Source organism: Zingiber officinale, chromosome 4B (assembly GCF_018446385.1).
Source record: "Zingiber officinale cultivar Zhangliang chromosome 4B, Zo_v1.1, whole genome shotgun sequence".
Lineage (NCBI taxonomy): Eukaryota > Viridiplantae > Streptophyta > Magnoliopsida > Zingiberales > Zingiberaceae > Zingiber > Zingiber officinale.
The window spans coordinates 94,256,074-94,276,828 of NC_055993.1; the positions used below are offsets into that span (position 1 = coordinate 94,256,074).

The window sequence follows — 20,755 nt, forward strand, 5'->3', positions numbered from 1 at the left end:
CTTCATGCTCCAAGAAAGCTACCTTTGGCACATGGCCAAACTCTCGATCCAGAACTATAGCGACACTAAGTTAGTAAGTGACAAGCATGAATTTTCAAGTGAACATAAGATCAACATACACACCCTAGTAGCCATCTGAGTATGGTTATCCGCGAGCTCCCCCAGAGAGACGATCGCCATGTGGGCCCTAGCATCCGCCCACACCTATGCTAGCGACCCTTGGATCCGAATTTGATGCTCGGGGGAATAATGATCTGTGTATTCCGGTAGGCGCCATTTATTAGTGGGCAAGTGTATGATGGCCGTTATGTGCCTATGGCCGCTCGGACCGAAGGGCTCGGAGGTTGCCTTGTCGATGGACTTGGGCATCGATGATGGCTAGACGGAAGACACCTAGGCAGCCAACAAAGAGGAGTAGGGAGGTATAAAGGCAACGGGTAGCTGGCATATAGTCCTCGGCGGTAGCTCGGACAATGATAGTGTCTGATCGGATGAAACAGATGTGGGGATGTCAACAGCCGTCGGTTCGGGAAAGGTGGGTTATGAAGTCTCCCCTGGCTCGGAGGAAGGGCGCAAACCAGTAAGCATTGGGGTCTGTAAGGCTGAGGCTGCCGATCGAGAAGAGGCTTCCCTGCAGTGCCTTTTAAGGTGTATTAAAGGCTCACCGGAGGTGGCTGACTCTAAAGACATCGCTGTCCGACTCATTCCACCCTGCTGGTCAGCACATGTGTTCCTCCAACCTCGCCGAACGGATCATTAGAGTGGTTGATCGGCTGTAACCCTCGATTCTCTAACTCGGTCGTGCCCACGACATTGATCTCTGCATCCGCAAGCCTACTCTTGCCTCTCAAGCACGCCCTCGGCATGATTTGAGCTGCAAAAAAGAAAGAAAAATCAGTTAGATTCAATGATGAGTAGAAGAAAGAGCATACCTAGGCTGGACGGCAATCGCGTTCAGATCAGGCTTAGTCCGAACATGTATAAGACGCTCTCCAATAGTAGCCAGTGGATATGATGCTTCTGACCGGTCAAACTAGCGGCTGCTTGGAGATAGTCCGACCAGCTACGATATCTATTCAGCGACAGAGGTGTCATCACTTCCATCTACCAGCTGGTCGGGAAGTCTGGTCGAGTGGGAAAGCAAATGAAAAAATAGTGCTCTTTCCAGTGCTTATTGGAGGTCGACATTTTGTCAAAAAAAGACTGAGCTCACTCGGGCTTAGAACAAAAAGATCCCCAACTCGGACAACTTAGCATAATAAAAATAATAGAAGACCCGAGGCACTAAAGGGATGTCGTGCAGATGAAATCACACGACAACGATGCAAGGAGATGTGAAAATATTTGTAGATGGTAAAATAGAAAGGATGGACAGGAAATTGAAGATCGGCACAGAATTAGTCCTTGAAGAAGGGTATGAAGCCAGCGAGAGTTTTATAGGACCGGTCATAGGTGGACGAAATGGCAAGCTGATAATCAGAGGAAAAATGGTAGGTGGATCTCATTTGGTCTATCTCATCCCCATTGAACTTCAACTCGGTAAAAGTATACCAGGGCTTGGAGATGGACACAAGAGGTTGCGGAGAATTGGCCATCGAAAACAAAGAAATCGAGAAGAAGCGAAGAACAGATTTAGTGAAGGAAAGAAAGGAGAATCTTACTAAGAAATGTCGCCTGCAAAGATGAGAAGGAGAAGAGTCACAGAACGTGCTCAAAAATGAAAGCAAAAGAATGAGTGAAGATGACGGCGCACAAACGAGGGTTTATAAACCTCACGGACGGTCGCTCCAAACTTTCAGATCAAGGGGTACAAAAAATCAGGAGGAGATCCGGCCGTGGAATTTGAAAAGGCACCTGTCACATCATCAACGGATATCCGCATGTCACGTTGAGTGTGCGGAGCCAGAAAGTGGGACACATGGCAACTTGCTACAGGAAAGCATTAATGGGCCTTAATTAAGGGACAAGGGCGGTGTGCCCAGTCATAATGATCAAAGATTTGCACGGTCTTCTAGAGATGGAGATGACGTCAGTCACTATCATTGGGTGCTCATCCAAGAAAGCATAGAGATGTGGAAAATTTTACCAAGTGTTGTCACTAACCATCTCGGTCAGCTTAGCATAGAAAGAGTCGATCAGCATATGAGATCTCCGAGTCGACAATAAAACTTTGATGCTCATTATAGCCGAACGATGCTTGGAGCTCAAGCTAATAAGAGAAGTCCGAATGGCGATTAGAAGATATGGGTTGACCGATGACCAGAGCATAGAGAATGCCCGATCGGCGGAAGTCACCTGAGGCACTACACGTCCAGTCAGTCGAACTTATAGCCTCCTTCGACTAGATTTGAGGGAAAGGCTTGTGATGCGGTGGTAAAGGAGGGCCCGTCCAGTTCGGGTTAAAAGTGGGGTTAGCTGGTAACGTGGAGGTCAAAGTCAAGGAAGTCAACGCTAGAAAGTCAACGAGCTCACCCATGGTGGTCGAACGGAGGTCGGCTACAATTGCCGACCAGGAAGGCAATGCCCTATCGATAAATAGTTGGGACCATATGGAAGAATTGTCAGACTCTCAATACAGATCAACAAAACATTAAGCAGGCTGGAATGCTTGTCTGGTCAGGAGGAGACAATCTACTGTACCTAATTACCGCAAGGAAGAGCAGTCGGAGTTGACAGAGTGGGTGAGCCCTCAGCGGAGCGGCTACCCCACTCAGCCGAGTAGCAGAATCATTGTTGTATCTTCTAATATTCTTTTGGGAGATGGGGCTACTAACACCAAGCATGTTCAACAAGCGGATCATACGATGAAAGCTTCCACTATCTCATCAGATATTTGCACGCCTTGTTAAGGTATAGTTTCAAAGGCACCTTCAGAACAAGTCTTTTCATAAGAATCTTGGGAAAGCATACCTACCTTGGGAAGCGAGCACGTAAGCTATAGGAGTTCTATATAAAGGGGAGTCCAAGCACTGGTGAAGGTACGTGTTATTCAGTATTCACGCCTGCGCTTATTGTTGCTCCAACCATTTTCATTTTTTCAGTGATTAACTTGAGCGTCAGAGGATCAACGTTGGAGACTCCTTCCCCGACCCGGCACTAATGATTCTTGTGTTGCACAGTGAAGCAAGGTCTACATGCAGTCAACCCAGAAGTCACATCCTCGACCAGTCTTCTTCATGATTTTTGGACTAGATCATCTTCCAAAAGAAAAAAAAACTGACTGTAAAGTGCTAAAGGGTTAGTGAATAAACAAGTTAATGGATAAATTAGTGAAAAAAAGATAGATGTTTGATTAATCATACTTGGGTGTGTTGGTGCAATATCCCTTGAGTCAAGGTTGACCAGGTTGACTAGGCTTGAGTTGGCTCGCCTGAGTCTTGATGTTTTGGGTTTCGATGTTTAACAATACATGGAGATTGTGGGTGCAAATTGTCTGATTGGGGATATTGTTGATACAATTCCCCTCTGGTTAAGGTTGACCAATTAGATATGAAGAAGAGTCAAGTAGGTCAAAGGGTTGACCGGATACTTGACTGGGAAAGTCCTAACTGGAGGTTAAGCAGTTGAAAGTCCTGGTGAGTGAAGCCAGGCAGGTGAAAGTCCCGGTGAGTGAAGTCGGGCAGTGGAAAAATCCTGGTGAGTGAAGCCAGGTGAAAACCCTAGTGAGTGAAGTTAGATGAAAGTCCTGGTGAGTGAAGTCAGACAAATAAGAAGTCTTGGTAAGTGAAGCTAAGCGGATGGGAAGTCCTAGTGAGTGAAGCTAGGCAGATGGAAAGTCCTCGTGATTGAAGCCAGGCACAAGGAAATCTAGATGGGTCAAGGGTGACTGGACATCTGGTGGAAGTCCAAGTAGGTCAAAGGATTGGTCGGATACATGGCACGAGAAAATCCAAATGAGTCAAGGGTGACCGGACATCTGGTGGAAGTCCAAGTGGGTCAAGGTTGATCGGACACTTGGCATGAGGAGAAAAGTCCAAGTGGGTCAAAGGGATTGACCGAACACTTTGTGAAGGAGACCTAGCAGATCAGGTTTGACCAGATGCTAGACATGAGGTTCCAACATGTCACAGTTAATCGGATGTTGAGTTTGAGAACCTTGGACTTGATTTAGGCAAGTCAAAGGTGGGTCAATCGATCAACCGATCGATTGAACCATAGTCCAATTGATCAGTTGATCGATTGGATATATGCTGCGAAGAAGGTTTGGCCCAATCGATCGGTCGATCGATTGGGAACAATTGTCGTGAGCACAGAGCCATTCCAAATCTATCAACCGATCAATTGGGCATCTCTAATAGATCGATTGATTAATTGGAGATTGGATTTCTCACGCGCAGACGCGAGAAAGGATGTATCGATTGGTTGATCGATTCAGCCATTTCAAGAGAGCACAGAGGTGCTCTGAATTGATCGACCGATCGATTCAAAGCCTCCTCAATCGATTGAGAGTCATTCAATCGATTGGGATCCGACCGTTGCGCAGGTTTAAAGCTGTTGTGAGCGATTTCTTCAACATGACTTCGAGCGCTTCTTCCCCGATCTTCACGATCTGTTCTCCACTAAGCTCACCGACACACACCAGATCTTGGAGGCTTAGAGAGGATGTTGTTGCACTTCCAAGCAAGTCAAGAGGTGTATTCAAGCAAGAAGAAAAGCAAGCTAGGGTTTCTGCCGTGTAAATCTTGTAAGATTTGATATTGTATTAGCTTGTATTTTGTTCTTCTTGTATATCTTTGTGTGTGAGCTTGTACAAGACTTTTCTGCCTTTGGTAGTTACCGTAAAGGAGTATTTTCATAGTGGATGATTGAGTGAGGGCCAGATCCTTGGATTAGTTGTAGGGGATCGGTGGCCGGCTATAAGGGGGGTTGGATAGCTAAGTCACCCCCAACTTCGATTTCTTCTCTACAAAAGGTTAGTGCATAGCAGAAATACGAAAACTAAAATAATGAGAGCAAACAAGAGAATACAAAAGCTAACACGATTCCTTTACGTGGTTCGAAGATTGCTTGCTCCTACTCCATGGCATGTCCTTGAGGTGGACGAAACCTTGATCCTTCGGTGGATCAGTCCCCGGCAATCTCCGGCTAGATCTTACTCCTTCTCGGTGGAGTACAACCTCTCACAAAGCTCTCTTCCTCTTACAAGATGGAACTTAGGTTTGGAGAGAAAGAGTGGTCTTGGAAGCTTTGGACAATAACAAAGGAGTGATTCAACAATAATCAATAACATCCTTTATGCCCCCAAAGCTCTTCTTTTATAAGTGGAGAGAGTTGATCAACAAATCAACTCAACCCGACACCAGTCGACTGATCCATGCATCAGTTGACTGGTGTGACCGTTGGACACAGCCAACAGCACTCCGTAGAATTCGTGATCCTACCAACGACTATGTACCAATCGATTGGTCTCGAGACCAGTCGACTGATCCCCGTAGCTGACAAGCACAGAAGCATTCTGTGCTCTTCGTGAATTTGGACCAGTTGACCGGTCCAAGTACTAGTCGACTGGTACCTTATATTCACTCATACTCATCATCTCCAGAGTCACCTTTGAAGCCCTCTTCCTCGGCCTTCGTCCCTCAGATGCACCCAAGCCTCTGGCTCCTCTCCGTGTGATCCTTCACATTGCATTGAAGTCCGCTTCCTTTGATTTCACTCCGTTGCTCCTCATCCGCAGTCCCTCAGATGCACCATCCTTCACCGATCTCAAGGACCCGAGCTATAGGATGAGCTTCCCAATCTTAGCCGCACCAAGCTCCTCATGTGTGTTTCACCAAGTCCTGCAAGACTCAAACACATATCAAATACATATGAAATTCTAACTTAAACTCTTTGACACACACATCAAAACCATGATCGTACCGATCAAACCTACGTTGATTGCACCAACAATCTCTCCCTTTTTTATGTGTGGTAATATGTTTAAGTTAGACATAAATAACAAGATGAAAATTATAAGCAATATGTAAACATGAAGCATAAAACCAAGCTCCCTCTAAACATATGCTCTCAACCTTAATTTTCAAGTTTTGGACACAAGTATGGAAATAAAGGTTTCTAACTAAAACCTATCCATTTCTCCCCCTTTGAAACCATCAAAAAAAATTGTACCAAACAATCATACATTCTATGGCATCAAATCTGACCAAATTTTAACCAAAAAATTTGATTTCATAAAGAAACAGTATGCTAAAAAGTTGGTACCAGTCGACTGGTAGCTGACACAGTCGACTAGTACATTCTGAAATCTAATTTCAGCCTTCTGCAGTAACTTCATAAATACATAAAAATTTTCAAAAAATCATAAAATTTGGAAACATATTTCTTGAAATGTCTTTTAACTAGGAAAAATATATTTTCATGAAAATTCAAAGTTTTTTTGAAATTTTGGCCAAATCTCAAAAACATGCAATTATGTATCAATTTTAAAACCAGTTTTGCAATCATATATTTCAAAATAACTATTCACTATAAATGAAACATAGAATTATTTTCAAAACTTTTGAAATGTCTAAATATGATCTATGGGCAAGATGCCCATTAATTAAACATTTTCTTTTCTCATAGTTAGTCTATGATTACTCAAACGTTTGATATATTTTATAACTCATCAAAATACCATAAGCATAAGTGAATTATTAGTATCATCCTATCATCTCATATTTATATTTAGAAATAGAATGTAATTCATTGTGAGATATAATAAAGGTAGCCTCTACTTAGCCTTCTTTATCATGAATTTCTATCAAGGCTAAGTGCTCCCCCTTAAGGTCTCAAGTCAACCATAAAAAATTGGAATTATGATTTCCATGGTTGACTTGACCTAAAATCCTCTAACCCTTGAGGATTAATTTTGGTACCCAATAGAGGTTCTTCTTAATTGGGTTTACCAAATACTCCTTAGGAATCCATTTCCTATCTATGGTCTTTGTCTTGAGTTGTCCCCTAGCAATTAGACAATGATAGACTTTTTCATTATTGGATTCCTTATACCCTAAATCTTTTTTGTTGAAACTTGCACTTTGGCTCCCAATTATCATGTTTAGGGTTTTGGATTCAATTTCAAATTTTCTGATGGTATTGGTAAGGTATGTTATCTTTTCCCTTAAAGCCTTATTTTCTTCTTCTAAACATGAATAATTTGAATTTGTAGAAGAAGCATGCATATCATTATCCCTAATAGGCATGGATTCTAATTTTTTCTTAAGCATGCAAATATCATATTTCAAGGATTTATTTTTGTTTTTAGCCTTAAACAAATCATCATTTATACTTTCAATAATTTTAATTAAAACATGGGGAGGAAGATAATGTACCTCACTTACTGAGATGTCTGAATCCGATGTTTGACCTCCCCCTTCACTTGAGCTCCCTTCTTCATCTTCACTTGAGCTCCTTCCTCCTTCTTGTTCGGATGAGGTGGAGGCTACATTGTCAATTCCCATTAGAGAAAAATGGGACACAGGGTGCTCTTCTTCCTCCGATGACGATGGATCATCCCATGTTGCTTTTAGATTTTTGACATTCTTCCCCTTTTCTTTTGACTTCCTCTTCTCTTCCTTCTTCCTTTCTTCTTTCTTCTTCAAGAGAGGGCATTCATCCCTCATGTGCCATTCTCCTTGGCAATTGTAGCAAATAACCTTCCTTGTTCTACTTTTGCTTCTTGAGATTTTCATAGCATGAGATTTGTTAGTTGAAAACCTTTTAAATGCCCTTCTTATTTTCCTTACCATATACGCCTCTTGATCGCTATCCATTGAGGCACTTGATTCTTCGGAGTCGGAGGATGGTAGGGATGAAGACTTCTTCTTCTTATCCTTTCCCTTGTTTGCCACAAGGGCTACTCCTCTTGATCTATTGGCTTCTCCATCTAATCCTTTAACTCGAGTCTCGTGAAGCTCCATGGTTGAAAAGAATTCATCTAGAGAGCTCTTCTCTAGATCATTTAAAATGTAGAATAAATCTATAATGGAGCTCCAAGTTGTGGTTCTTGGGAAAACATTGATAGCTTTCATCAAGATATCTCAGTTTGAGAGTTTCTCACCTACACTTGTTAGTCCATTCAAAATTTCTTTAATCCTAGTGTGAAGTATTGATACCTTTTCTCCTTTTTTGAGTTTGATATTGTTGAGTTGAGTTAGGAGAAGATCCCTTCTTGCTAGTTTTACTTCCGATGTCCCCTCATGAAGTTCTACTAGTTTTTTCCATAACTCCTTGGCGCTTGAGTAGTTCCCAACCCTTGTTACTTCTTGTTGGGGAAGGACATTTAGCAGATGATGTAAGGCCTTTAAGTTTGCTAGATGCTCTTACCTTTGCTTCTTGTTCCATCTTATTTTCTCTAATATCTCATTGTTTTGATCCCTAGGCATTTTGAAATCATTTTCCATGATTAACATAATATCAAAACCGGTTTCAAAAAATACCTCCATTCTCTTTTTCCACCAAGAGAATTCTCCTTCGAATTTGGGTGGATGAATGCTTGAGCCTACCATTTGATGATGTTGCTCTTCTTGGTGATTAGTCTATTGAAGGACGTCCTTGCTCTGATACCACTTGTAGGGGATCAGTGGCCAGTTAAAATGGGGGTTGGATAGCTAGGTCACCCCCAACTTCGATTTCTTCTCTAAAAAAGATTAGTGTGTAGAGGAAATACGAAAAATAAAACAATGAGAGCAAACAAGAGAGAATACAAACGTTAACACAATTCCTTTACGTGGTTCAGAGATTGCTTGCTCCTACTCCACGACGTGTCCTTGAGGTGGATGAACCCTTGATCCTTCGATGGATCAGTCCTCGATAATCTCCGACTAGATCTTACTCCTTCTCGGTGGAGTACAACCTCTCACAAAGCTCTCTTTCTCTTACAAGATGGAACTTAGGTTTGGAGAGGAAGAGTGGTCTTGGAAGCTTTGAACAATAACAAAGGAGTGATTCAACAATAATCAGTAACATCCTTTATGCCCCCAAAGCTCTTCTTTTATAAGTGGAGAAAGTTGATCAACAAATCAACTCAACCCGACACCAGTCGACTGATCCATGCATCAGTTGATTGGTGTGACCGTTGGGCACAGCCAATGGTACAACGTAGAATCCACGATCCTGCCAACGGCTATGTACCAGTCGACTGATCCCCGTAGACGACAAGCACAGAAGCATTATGTGCTCTTCATGAATTTGGACCAATCGACTGGTCCAAGTACCAATCAACTGGTACCTTACATTCACTCACACTCATCCTCTCCGGAGTCCCCTTTGAAGCTCTCTTCCTCAGCTTTCGTCCCTCAGATGCACCCAAGCCCGCGGCTCCTCTCCGTGCCATCCTTCACATTGCCTTAAAGTCCACTTCCTTTGGTTTCACTCCGTTGCTCCGCGTCTGCGATCCCTCGGATGCACCATCCTTCACCGATCTCATGGACCCGAGCCATAGGATGAGCTTCCCAAGCTTAGCCACACCAAACTCCTCATGTGTATTTAACCAAATCATGCAAGACTCAAACACATATCAAATACATATGAAAGCCTAACTTAAAATCTTTGACACACACATCAAAACCATCATCGTACCGATCAAACCTAGGACGATTGCGCCAACATTAGTCACCTCTTCTTGAGGTGGATAACAAGTAAATCCTAGTGTTAGCATTGTGTGTGTTTCTTGTTGTTTATTTTGCTGTACATCATAGAAGAAGCACATCAACGAGCACGCAAAGAGCTATTCACCCCCTCCTCTAGCATATTTCGACCCTAACAAGTGGTATCAGAGTGAGGTTGCTCTTCACCGGAATCATCTTCAGAAGGGGCAAGAATCTAGAGGGTGAAGAAGTTGAAGCAATTTTATCAAGTTGAAGACTTCATCAAAAGCTCAACTTCAAGATGGAATTCTAAGATGAACTCAGACTTGACACAAGGGTGCCTCCACCATTCACAATGACGAGCTTCGATACTTGGAAATCAAGAATCAAAAATTTCTTGATGATAGAGATAGAGCAATGGTTTGCTCTCATGGAAGGCTTTGAAGCCCCAAAAGATTCAAAAGGTAAAATTCTCAAGAAAAGTAAATGGAGAAAGGAGCAAATTCAAAGGTGTAAGGCAAATGACAAGGTAACTAAGTTATTGGTTAGTCTATTGCCAAGCACAATCATTTGCAAAATTGGAGAATACAAGGATGCAAATGAACTTTGGAGTAAATTGGTCAAGCTTCATAAAGAACCCTCCACTGTACCAACTCAAGAGAAATCCAAAGAGGAAAACTCATTGGAGCAAGACCAAGGGAAGGAGGACTCGAAGTTTGAGAGATGCTCAACATCCGAAGAAGAAGTCCAAGAAGCTTCATCTTCAATGGAATGCAACGAAAAGGGAAAAGAGGGAGCATATTCTTTGTTCCATGTACAAGATCAAGATGAAGAAGCCTCCACCTCAAGGATTGAGAGGGAGCGACCTTCGTTGACACCGGATCAAGAAGAAGGAGAAGCTTCTACTTCCAGGTCAAGAGAAGAAGAAGATGGGGCAACCTCCACAACACAAGCAAAATCAAATGGAGGATCAAGTGTCATTCCTACACGTGAAGGTATAACTAGTTTGATTAAAAATAAAAATCATATTATATGTTTTGAGTGTAAGGAACATGGGCATTAAAAAAGTAAATGTCTTAAGTTGACCAAGAAAATGAGTCAACCGGCACTAAAGGGCAAGGAGAAGCCCAAGGAGACCGCCCCCACAACAAAGAAGAGCAAGGAACACATTGTGTATTTCTTGTGTCATCAAAAAGGACATTATCGAAGCTAATGTCCAAAGGGGAAGAAGTCGGTTAAGCCCAAAAGAGGAAGCACAAGTTAAGGGGGAGCTCTTAAGAGCAAACCCAAGGTAACATTTATTGATGCAATTCCTCTTAGAAATGGTAAAGAGCATGTTAATTCTAATTTATATCATTTTAATGCCATTTACCATAAAAATAAAAAGCATGATAGCATTAAGAAAAAACATGTAACTCTTCATGCTAAAACTACCTCACCTAAGGTTAGGAAGGTATATGACTACTTGGGCAAAAACACTAAGGATAGTAGATACAAGCCCAAAAATAGAAATGCTCAAGGATTTAAAGAAAAAACAAAATCTAAGGACTTAAGGTTGGAAAATCAAGCCTTAATTTAAATTGTTTACTCTTTGGAAGAGTAAAGTGTGCCATAAATTGAGGAAATAAATTTAATTTTCATTGGCACTAAGTTTTGGCATTTTCTTGAAGAAAATGAGGTCAATCTAGATAAATTTTATGTTTGGCTAAGGATTAAGGATACTTAGATAAATAATCTAGATATATTTTATTTATGCTAAAATTTATCATGATTGTTTGCCCATTATATATCATCACATCATATTTTGCATTCATGCTTATTATGAAAAATATAAAAATATCATGTCATATCATACATACATCATGTAGTTATAGCAGATTTTCTTTTAAAAAATATTCATTTTGATATGTGTCATATATCATCATGATTTATTTTAATTTCCTTACAATTAAGGACAAATGACATTTACTAACAAGTGGCATCCTAGGTGGATGTTCAAAATTTCTAAAATGCCTAGATAGATATGCATGATTCCTAATTTAGGGCAAAACCAAACTTTACATCTCACAAATAACCATAAGGTGACTTGTATATGTTTTAGTACACACTAGATACAAGTGAGGTGTTAGGATGATGAACAAAACTCAAAGATGTTGATGTAGTACATTCTTTTGGAGTTTTAGGTTCATCAAAATACATAGTTATGTGTATTCCAATTATTGGGAAAGTTAATGTATAAGTCATGTGCATTGAGCCCAAGGAATATGGTTGGAAATTAGTTTTGAAAAATATTTTAAATATACTCTGGAAAACCTTGGTGAAGACTATCTTTTGATAGTAATCATTATTGAAAAGTTAAACACAAACTTGGAAGAAACATTGAAGTTTTTACAAGTTTTTAATTTTGTGTAAATCTTTGAAAATGAGATGTATTTTCTTAGAAAACTATTTTTCCATGATAGTATATATCCTAAATAGTGTCTACAAGAGTTTTCATGATTTTTATAATTTTGTAAAATTTTTAGGACATTTTTGAAATTTGGTTGAAATTAGATTTCAGAATTTCAGAAACCCAATCGATCAGCTGATCGATTGGGAATCCTCAATCAATCAGTCGATCGATTAAGATGTGTTTCTTCGTGAGCATAGCCTCGTTGGATCAATCAGCTAGTCGATTCAATCTTTCTGGATCGATCAGTGGATCGATTCAGAGGCAATTTCCGCGAATAGAAGCTCACGGAATTGATCAGACGATCGATTGAATTGGTTTCAATAGATTGAGACCCAACTTCAATCGATTGGAAATGTTGATTCTAGTTGCGAAAGCTTGATTTTAGTATTTTAAATCATTTTTAGTCTAGGTAACCATTCCTAACCCCTTGAAACACATTTGTATATATTTAGGGGGAGTTTTCATGTTGAAAACAAGGATGGATTGGTTAAAGAAGACTAAGTAGAAGTTTAGGTTGAGGTTTATCTTCAATATTGAATCTTGAACTTCAAAACTTCAAATTTTGGATTTCCTAAAGGTTTAGGGATTTCAAGTCATTGTTAATGCAATGACAGAAGTTACTATCATGTCTTTAGGGGGAGTTACTCTTTAAGGACATGAAAAATAATTTTTCATACACCTTGGAGGGTGGTTAACCTTCCTTAGCATAAATGCTCAAGGTTGAGCATTTACACACAATGGCGAATGGATAGCTCCATTGTTTAGTTGTGTAATGCTCAAGGGTGGGCATTGAAGATAATGAAGGGTATGGGACCTTCACTGTTGGATTGGTTAATGCTCAAGGGTGAGCATTGGAGATAATGAAGGGTATGGGACCTTCATTTTGGTGTTATGAACAACGAGTGAAGTTGTGAACAATGGTGAGTAATTCTTCAGGAGGAGAGTTTTTTATGTGCGCCAATAGGGGGAGAATGTAGGATTTAAGTTAGACTTTTACCTCTCTAGGAAAGTTAGGGGGAGAATGCAGGGTCTGTACTATGCCTTCATTACCTTAAGAGGGAGTATGCCCTCTAAGAAAGAGAGAGAATAAAGGAAACCCTCATTCGTGCTTTGACATGAGGAAGAAGTTGAGACTATGGATTAGCCTAACCTAAAGGTATTGTCAAACATCAAAAAGGGGGGGGATTATTGGTGTAATATCCCCTGGGTCAAGGTTGACCAGGTTGACTAGGCTTGAGTTGGCTCAAGCCTGAGTCTTAATGTTTTGGATTTCGATGTTTGACAATACATAGAGATTGCGGATACAAATTGTTCGATTGGGGAGATTGTTGATACAATTCCCCTCTGGTCACGGTTGACCAGTTAGATGTGAAGAAGAGTTAAGTAGGTCAAAGGGTTGACCAGATACTTGACTGGGAAAATCCTAACTGGAGGTTAGGCAGTTAAAAGTCCTGGTAAGTGAAACTAGGTAGGTGAAAGTCCCGGTGAGTGAAGCCGGACAGTGGGAAAATCCTGGTAAGTGAAGCCAGGTGAAAATCTTAGTGAGTGAAGTTAGGTGAAAGTCTTGGTGAGTGAAACCTAGCAGATGGAAAGTCCTGATAAGTGAATCCAAACAAATGGGAAGTCCTGGTGAGTGAAGCCAAGCAAATGGGAAGTCCTAGTGAGTGAAGCTAGGCAAATGGAAAGTCCTGGTAATTGAAGTCAGGCACAAGAAAATCCAGATGGATCAACGGTGACCGGATATCTGGTGGAAGTCCAAGTAGGTCAAAGGATTGACCGGATACTTAGACGAGGAAATCTAGATGGGTCAAGGGTGACTGGACATTTGGTGGAAGTCTAAGTGGGTCAACATTGACCCGACACTTGGCAAGAGAAGAAAAGTCCAAGTGGGTCAAAGGAATTGACCGGACACTTGGTGAAGGGGACCTATCAGGCCAAGGTTGACCAGATGCTAGACATGAGGTTCCAACAGGTCACGGTTGATCGGATGTTGGGTTTGGGAACCTTGGACTTGATTTAGGCAAGTCAAAGATGGGTCAATCGATCAACCGATCGATTGAACCATAGTCCAATTGATCAGTTGATCGATTGGATGTGTGCCACAATGAAGGTTTAGCCCAATCGATCGGTCGATCGATTGGGAGCAATTGTCGCGAGCACAGAACCTTTCCTAATCGATCAGTCGATCAATTGGGCATCTCCAATTGATCATCTGATCGATTAGAGATTGGATTTCTCACGCACAGACGTGAGAAAGGCTGGATCGATTGGTCGATCAATTCAGCCATCTCTAGAGAGCACAGACGCGCTCTGAATCGATCGACCGATTGATTCAAAGCCTCCCCAATCGATTGAGAACCATTTAATCGATTGGGATCCGACCGTTGCGCAGGTTTAAGGTTGTTACGAGCAATGTCTTCGACACGGCTACGGGCGCTTCTTCCCTGATCTTCACGATCTATTCTCCACTGAGCTCACCGACACACATCAAATCTTGGAGGCTTAGAGAGAAGTGTTGTTGCACTTCCAAGCAAGTCAAGAGGTGTATTCAAGCAAGAAGAAAAGCAAGTTAGGGTTTTTGCCGTGTAAATCTTGTAAGATTTGATATTGTACTAGCTTGTATTTTGTTCTTCTTGTATATCTTTGTGTATGAGCTTGTACAAGGCTTCTCCTCCTTCGATAGTTATCGTAAAGGAGTATTTTCATAGTGGATTAGTGAGTGAGGGTCGGATCCTTGGATTAGTCACCTCTTCTTGAGGTAGATATCAAGTAAATCTTAGTGTTAGCATTGTGAGTGTATTTCTTGTTATTTATTCCGCTACACATCATCGAAGAAGCACATCAACGAGCACGCGAAGAACTATTCACCCCCCACCCCACCCCCCCCCCCCCCCACCCCCTCTAGCATATTTCGACCCTAACAGGGTGATCCAATTCTCCTGGAAGCCGAACTTGTAAATCATCTCCTTCATTGACCAAAGTTCTAAGATCCAACAGATCACTAGACCAAGTTATGCATCCATAAGATCCAAATTTGATCTTATCTGAAAGTTGAGAGATGGTATGCTGACGTTGGTAGGTGGTTGATTGAAGGATGATGTGTCACTAGAGATCTGGAAGAACTCCTTGATGATCCTGCGCACACTCAGACGAGCCAACAAAGTATTAATGACCTAAGACCGGGGTGGGAATCCTTGCCTAGACCCTTCGATGCTCAACTTAGTTTTCTCTCTCGAAGGTGGAAGAAGAATAGTAGTGAAAATAGGGCTTCGATGTCATAAATTATGTTTGTGTACCTTGCCAACGGAGAGGATTCCCCCTATTATACCACCTCACTTAATCTCCGTAGTCATGAGATGGTCCCCGGTGTGTCAGATTTTGTTAGAAGATGAGAAAAGTGCAGCCTAAGTATCGTGCAATAATTCTCTAAGGAATTTTTTTCTACCCCAGATGTACCTCTTTTGTCATTTATGAGTTGAGTTTCTCATGAAGCATCCTTCAGAATGTGTCACTATAACTGTTTAATGAAGATACTTTAAGGGAATATTCACCAACAAACTTGTCAAGTTGGCTTAATATTGTCGGATATTTGTCTATTGCACATATTGAGAATACTTCTGTGGAGTGTCCTGGCCAGTCATGTATAGAGAATACTTTTTATGGAGTTTCCCGGCCTGTCATATATTGAGAATCTCTTTTATGGAGTATCTTGGTTAATCATGTATTAAGAATACCTTTTATGGAGTATCCTGGCCAATCATGTATAGAGAATACCTTTTATAGAATATCTCGGCCTGTCATTTATTGAGATTACCTTTTATGGAGTATCTCGGCAGGTCATACATTGAGAACACCTTTTATGGAGTATTCCGGCTTGTCATATATTGAGAACACCTTTTATAAAATATTCCAGCCGGACATATATTGAAAATACCTTTTATGAAATATCCCGGCCAGTCATGTATAGAGAATACCTTTGATGGAATATCCCGGCCGATCATATATTGAGAGTACATTTTATGAAGTACTCTGGTCAGTCATATATTGAGAATACCTTTTCGGAAGTATTCCGATGAGTCTTCACCTACCTGAGTATATGTATATATAAAGAATAATCATGTTTAGTTATCTTGCAAATGATATTTTAGAATCCTGCCCAAGTTAAGTCTATTTAGGCCAGACAGACCTTTACTGACCGAACTAATATATTAGACCTAGTATCTCGTGTTCCGTCGATCCTCGTCTGTCCATTCGTGTAATACTGAATAAGGCTAAATTCTCTTTAAGTCCGGCCGGATTCATATTCGTCCGGTCATATGCATGGAGTCCTTCATTCGATCAACCTTCACTTGGTCAATTACATGTTACAGACTAAATAGGGCTAAATGCCCTTTAGCCCGGCCGGATTTATATCCATCCGGGTATATGTATGGAGCCCTTCATTTGGTCAGCCTTCGCCCGGTCACATACATGTTACAAACCAAATAGGGCTAAATGCCCTTAAGCCCGGCCTGATTTGTATCCGTCCAGGCATATGCATGGAGCTCTTCATTCAATCAACCTTCGTTCGACCGATTACATCTTACAGACCAAATAGGGCTAAATGCCCCTGAGCTTGGCCGGATTTATATCCGTCCGGGCATATGCATAGAGCCCCTCATTCAATCAGCCTTTGCTCGGCCGATTACATGTTATAGATAAAATAAAACTAAATGTCCTTAAACTCGGTATCCGTCCGAACATATGCATGGAGGCTGAACTGTATAATTAGATTACCTGTAAGCCGAACGTATAAATCATCTCCTTCATCGACAAAAGTTCTGAGATCCAATAGATCACCAAGCCAAGTTATGCATCCATAAGACCCACTGATCACCGCATACGCCACGCAGGAGCAATCATTCAAGCACAAATTCTTGCAGTCATCGAGACTCATGTTTCCTCGCGGTGTAGCGTTCTCAGTGTCGGGCACCTTCACGTTCTGCACCTTGGAAAATTGGTTCGACGAGCAATTCAAAGGCTTCTTCCTCTCGCATCCGGCCTCTCTTCCATTCTCCGTAATATTTACGAACCCGTCCAAGCATTGGCACTCGACAGCAAAGTATTTATTGGTGCACACTCTGTTGCGGCCGCAGTGATTGTACGAATCGCACTCGTCCGCCGGAATCGACCACAAAAGTTGCCACTCTCTCTTGCCACCGCTGTCAAGAGACCAGCGCTGGAAGGTTCCATTGGCCCACATCACTGACCGTGTCAGCAATGGCGTCGGCGAGGCTGTGTAATTATTCATAATATAGCTCTCATTCTCGTTGGACACAAACGTGACATTTACTAAGTTGGCCAGCTGGCTGCTCGCCATCAATGGATGCCCCACGAACCAATTTCCGTTCCATAGGCCGCCGCGATGGTATTTGGCGGATCCGTTAAAAAAGACCAAATCCGGAATAGGTAGATCACGAATCATCTGGATGTAGTCTCCCGGAGAAGGATCCGTGGGGTTTTTCCATGACACTTCCCGCCATGAAGTGTTGGTCCGGTTGTCAAATCCGAGCTTCATGCCAGGGAGATACGTGGCGCTGTCGTTCGAGTCCTCAAAGCTCTGCCATAGAATCGAGTTGTTGTCGTTCAGCACGAGGTTTCCAGAATCTAAAAGCTGCAAGCGTGAAGAATTGACTCCTGTGGATCTCGTTCCCGTGGACCAAACATTTATGTCTCCCTCAAATAAGATTAGATTTCCATCGGAAGTGAGGTTGAAGGATGCCATGGATGTGTTGACAGACATGTTCCGATTGGCGATCCATACTACAATGCCTTCTTGCGGTGTGAAATTGCAGTACCAGATTCCTAAGTATCCCTTCGCTGAAGTATTACCATCCAGTCTGAAGAAGCCCAGTTGAAAAATGTCTCCCGTCGATGTCAAGGTCTGTCCATTGATAAGTGAGCTGTTCTCGATCATTGCATCTCCTGTACCAACGTCATAAATAAATATCTAAAGACATATTTATCAAATAACAATCTTATTTTTTTAAATCTCCCTCGGCCATATCTGCTTTGTTCTAGTTTTTGTTCATCAAACCAACTGTCCGTTGACTAGTTGAAAATTGATTCAACAACACTATCCTATTTTACAATCTTCAAAATTCTAAATTTATATCAAATAAATATTATTGTATTTTAAATTTATTTTCTTTTATTTTGAACTTTACAGTACTGAGACAAACTAATTATTTTGAACCTTTCTATTCCACTGCCGATTTAAACAATAATAATGGATGAAATGAAGCAAGTCGAGTGAAAGAGAGGATTTTAGAAACTAAAGGGATGCATATTTGGTGAATTGTTTTCCAAAATAAGCTGATTTTTTTTAATATTTAGTAAAATTAAATTTGATAGATTATTAAAATAAATTAATAAAATCCACAATACTGGACTAGGATTAACTCTTTCTTAAACATACCAGAAGATGAAGATTGGCCGAGGATGAAGAACGTTACTGCTGCTGTTTTCAGGAAACAAGAAAGAAAGAGCTGCATCTTCCCAATGGAAGCTTAAGCTGTTAATGATCCTGTGTTGCTTTCATCTGCAATCTAGCCTGTTGTATTATCTTTTAGAGTTGTTATAATTCCTAACAAAAGATCTCAATTTAATGCCTTGAATTTCAAATTTGACAATGACGGGTTTGAAAATTAAAAACATGCAGTCACTGTCAAATTACTAGGTTACTAGTCTATGGCTATAATATTAGGAAATGAATATATATATATATATATATAAGTAAAGCTCTTATGTTTCAAAACAATCGAAATTAGACACTATTTTAGATGAGATACATTATTTTGACAGGTGCTTTTTTTAATGATAATAATGAAAATAAGGAAGAACCATTTTAATTTTTTGTAATATAATAGAAGTTTGAGCAAGGACTAAATTCTCATTTGTCATATCCTCAGTATAACAATTTGGAGAGTTGAGAATGACTCACTATATTCAACAAATTGTCAACACCTAATTAATTAGAAAAATAAATGAAAACAACATGGAATCGACGACCCAGTCAATGTAACGTCGAGAATAGTACGGATTTAATTAAAATATTTTTATGGAGAAATAAACACTTTTTTTTTTTAGCAAATTGCTTTTCCCCCTCCCGACATGTGCACCCCCCTCCTCTCTTTCTCTCCCCCTTCAAATGACCATTCTACCCTCTATCTTTTTTGTTTTTTTTGTTTTTTTTGTTTTTATTTTTTTTTAAAAAAAAATTAATTCATACTTATATATTTTCAGTTTTTTATTTTTAATTAATTTTAATTTTTTATTTTTAATTAATTTTATTTTTAATTTTTTTTTATTCATACCTATATATTTTTAAAATTTTATTTAGTTTTATTTTATTTAGTTTTATTTTTAAAATTAATTTTTTTTTATTTTTTTTCATTCAAACTTATATATTTTAAAATTTTTATTTAGTTTAAATTTTTAATCAATTTTATTTATTATTTTTCATTAATACTTATATATATTTTTAATTTTATTTTTTAATTAATTTTGTTTATTATTTTTTCATTAATACTTATTTTTTTTTATTTTATTTAATTTTTATTTAGTTTTATTTTTAATTAATTTTATTTATTATTTTTTTAATTTTTTAATATTTATTTAGTTTTATTTCTTTAATCAATTTTGTTTATTATTTTTTTATCAAAATTTTTAATTTTTTTAATTTTATATAATTTTTAAATTACTCACTTCCTTTAAATTACATTCCTAATTTGACACTTAAATTACCCGCATCCAACTATTAACCAATGTCATAATCTTCTCTCCCTTTAAATCATTCCTCCCTCCAACCATTGACATATAACACATGTCAGAATCTCTCACCCTCTTTAAATTACTCATCCTCCAACCATTGACACCTGTCAAAACACTCCCTCCATTTAAATTCGTCATTCTCCAACCATTGACACCTGTCAAAACACCCCCCTCCCTTTAAATTACCCTTCTTCAATGCTTGACATATGTCAGAACCCCCTCTCCCTTTAAATTACCCCACTTCTAACCCTTGACACATGTCAAAATATTTTATCCCTTTAAATGACCCCCCTTCCAACCCTTGACACATGTCAAAATCTCTCATCACTTTAAATGACCCCCCTTTCAACCCTTGACATATGTTAAAATCTCTCATCCCTTTAAATTACCCCACTTTCAACTCTTGACACATGTAAGAACTTCTCACTTTCTTTAAATTACCCATCCTTCAATCCTTGACACATGTCAGAACCCCCCCTCCCTTTAAATCGTGTCACTGCTATCTCGCTCTTAGCCTCTCCTTCTCTCTTCCTGAAAATATGGATGACTATTTGGGTTTATTTTCATATATTGGTCAATTGAGAATGATGTTTCTAGTCAAGATATCTCCAATAACAGTCACGATTATACAATCGAATTTACCACAGATCAGGTTAGTTATTATCACCATTTTATGTATATTCATTATTTATTTTATAAATAGAGAAACTATATTAAGATTGGTAATGTCATACTTATACATCTTTGTTATATTTTTTTATATAGATATTTAAAAGTAGAGAAGATATGATAAATTGGGTAAAGACAGTTGGTTTGAAGAATGGTATTGTAGTGGTTATTAAAAATTCTGCTAATTTAAAAGGTGGCAAGTTACCAAAGTGTCATCTTATGTGTGAAAGAGGTGGAAAGTATAAACCGC

General features: G+C 39.8%; 1 protein-coding gene across 2 annotated transcripts in view; it reads right to left on the minus strand.

Moving 5' to 3' along the window:
• Positions 1–20,755, minus strand: part of LOC121975553 (G-type lectin S-receptor-like serine/threonine-protein kinase RKS1) — an 80,489-nt gene that overhangs the window by 33,696 nt on the left and 26,038 nt on the right. The window contains exons 1-2 of one of the 2 annotated variants that reach the window (XM_042527269.1): positions 18,482–18,616; positions 16,801–17,988 (exon numbers count right to left, since the gene is read on the minus strand). The exons of the other annotated variant lie outside the window; for it this stretch is intronic. Of the exons in view, the coding sequence (XP_042383203.1) occupies positions 16,801–17,988; positions 18,482–18,557 (1,264 nt within the window). The 5' untranslated portion in view covers positions 18,558–18,616. Of the gene's footprint in view, positions 1–16,800; positions 17,989–18,481; positions 18,617–20,755 lie in introns of those variants that run through there. 2 annotated transcript variants of the gene reach the window in all.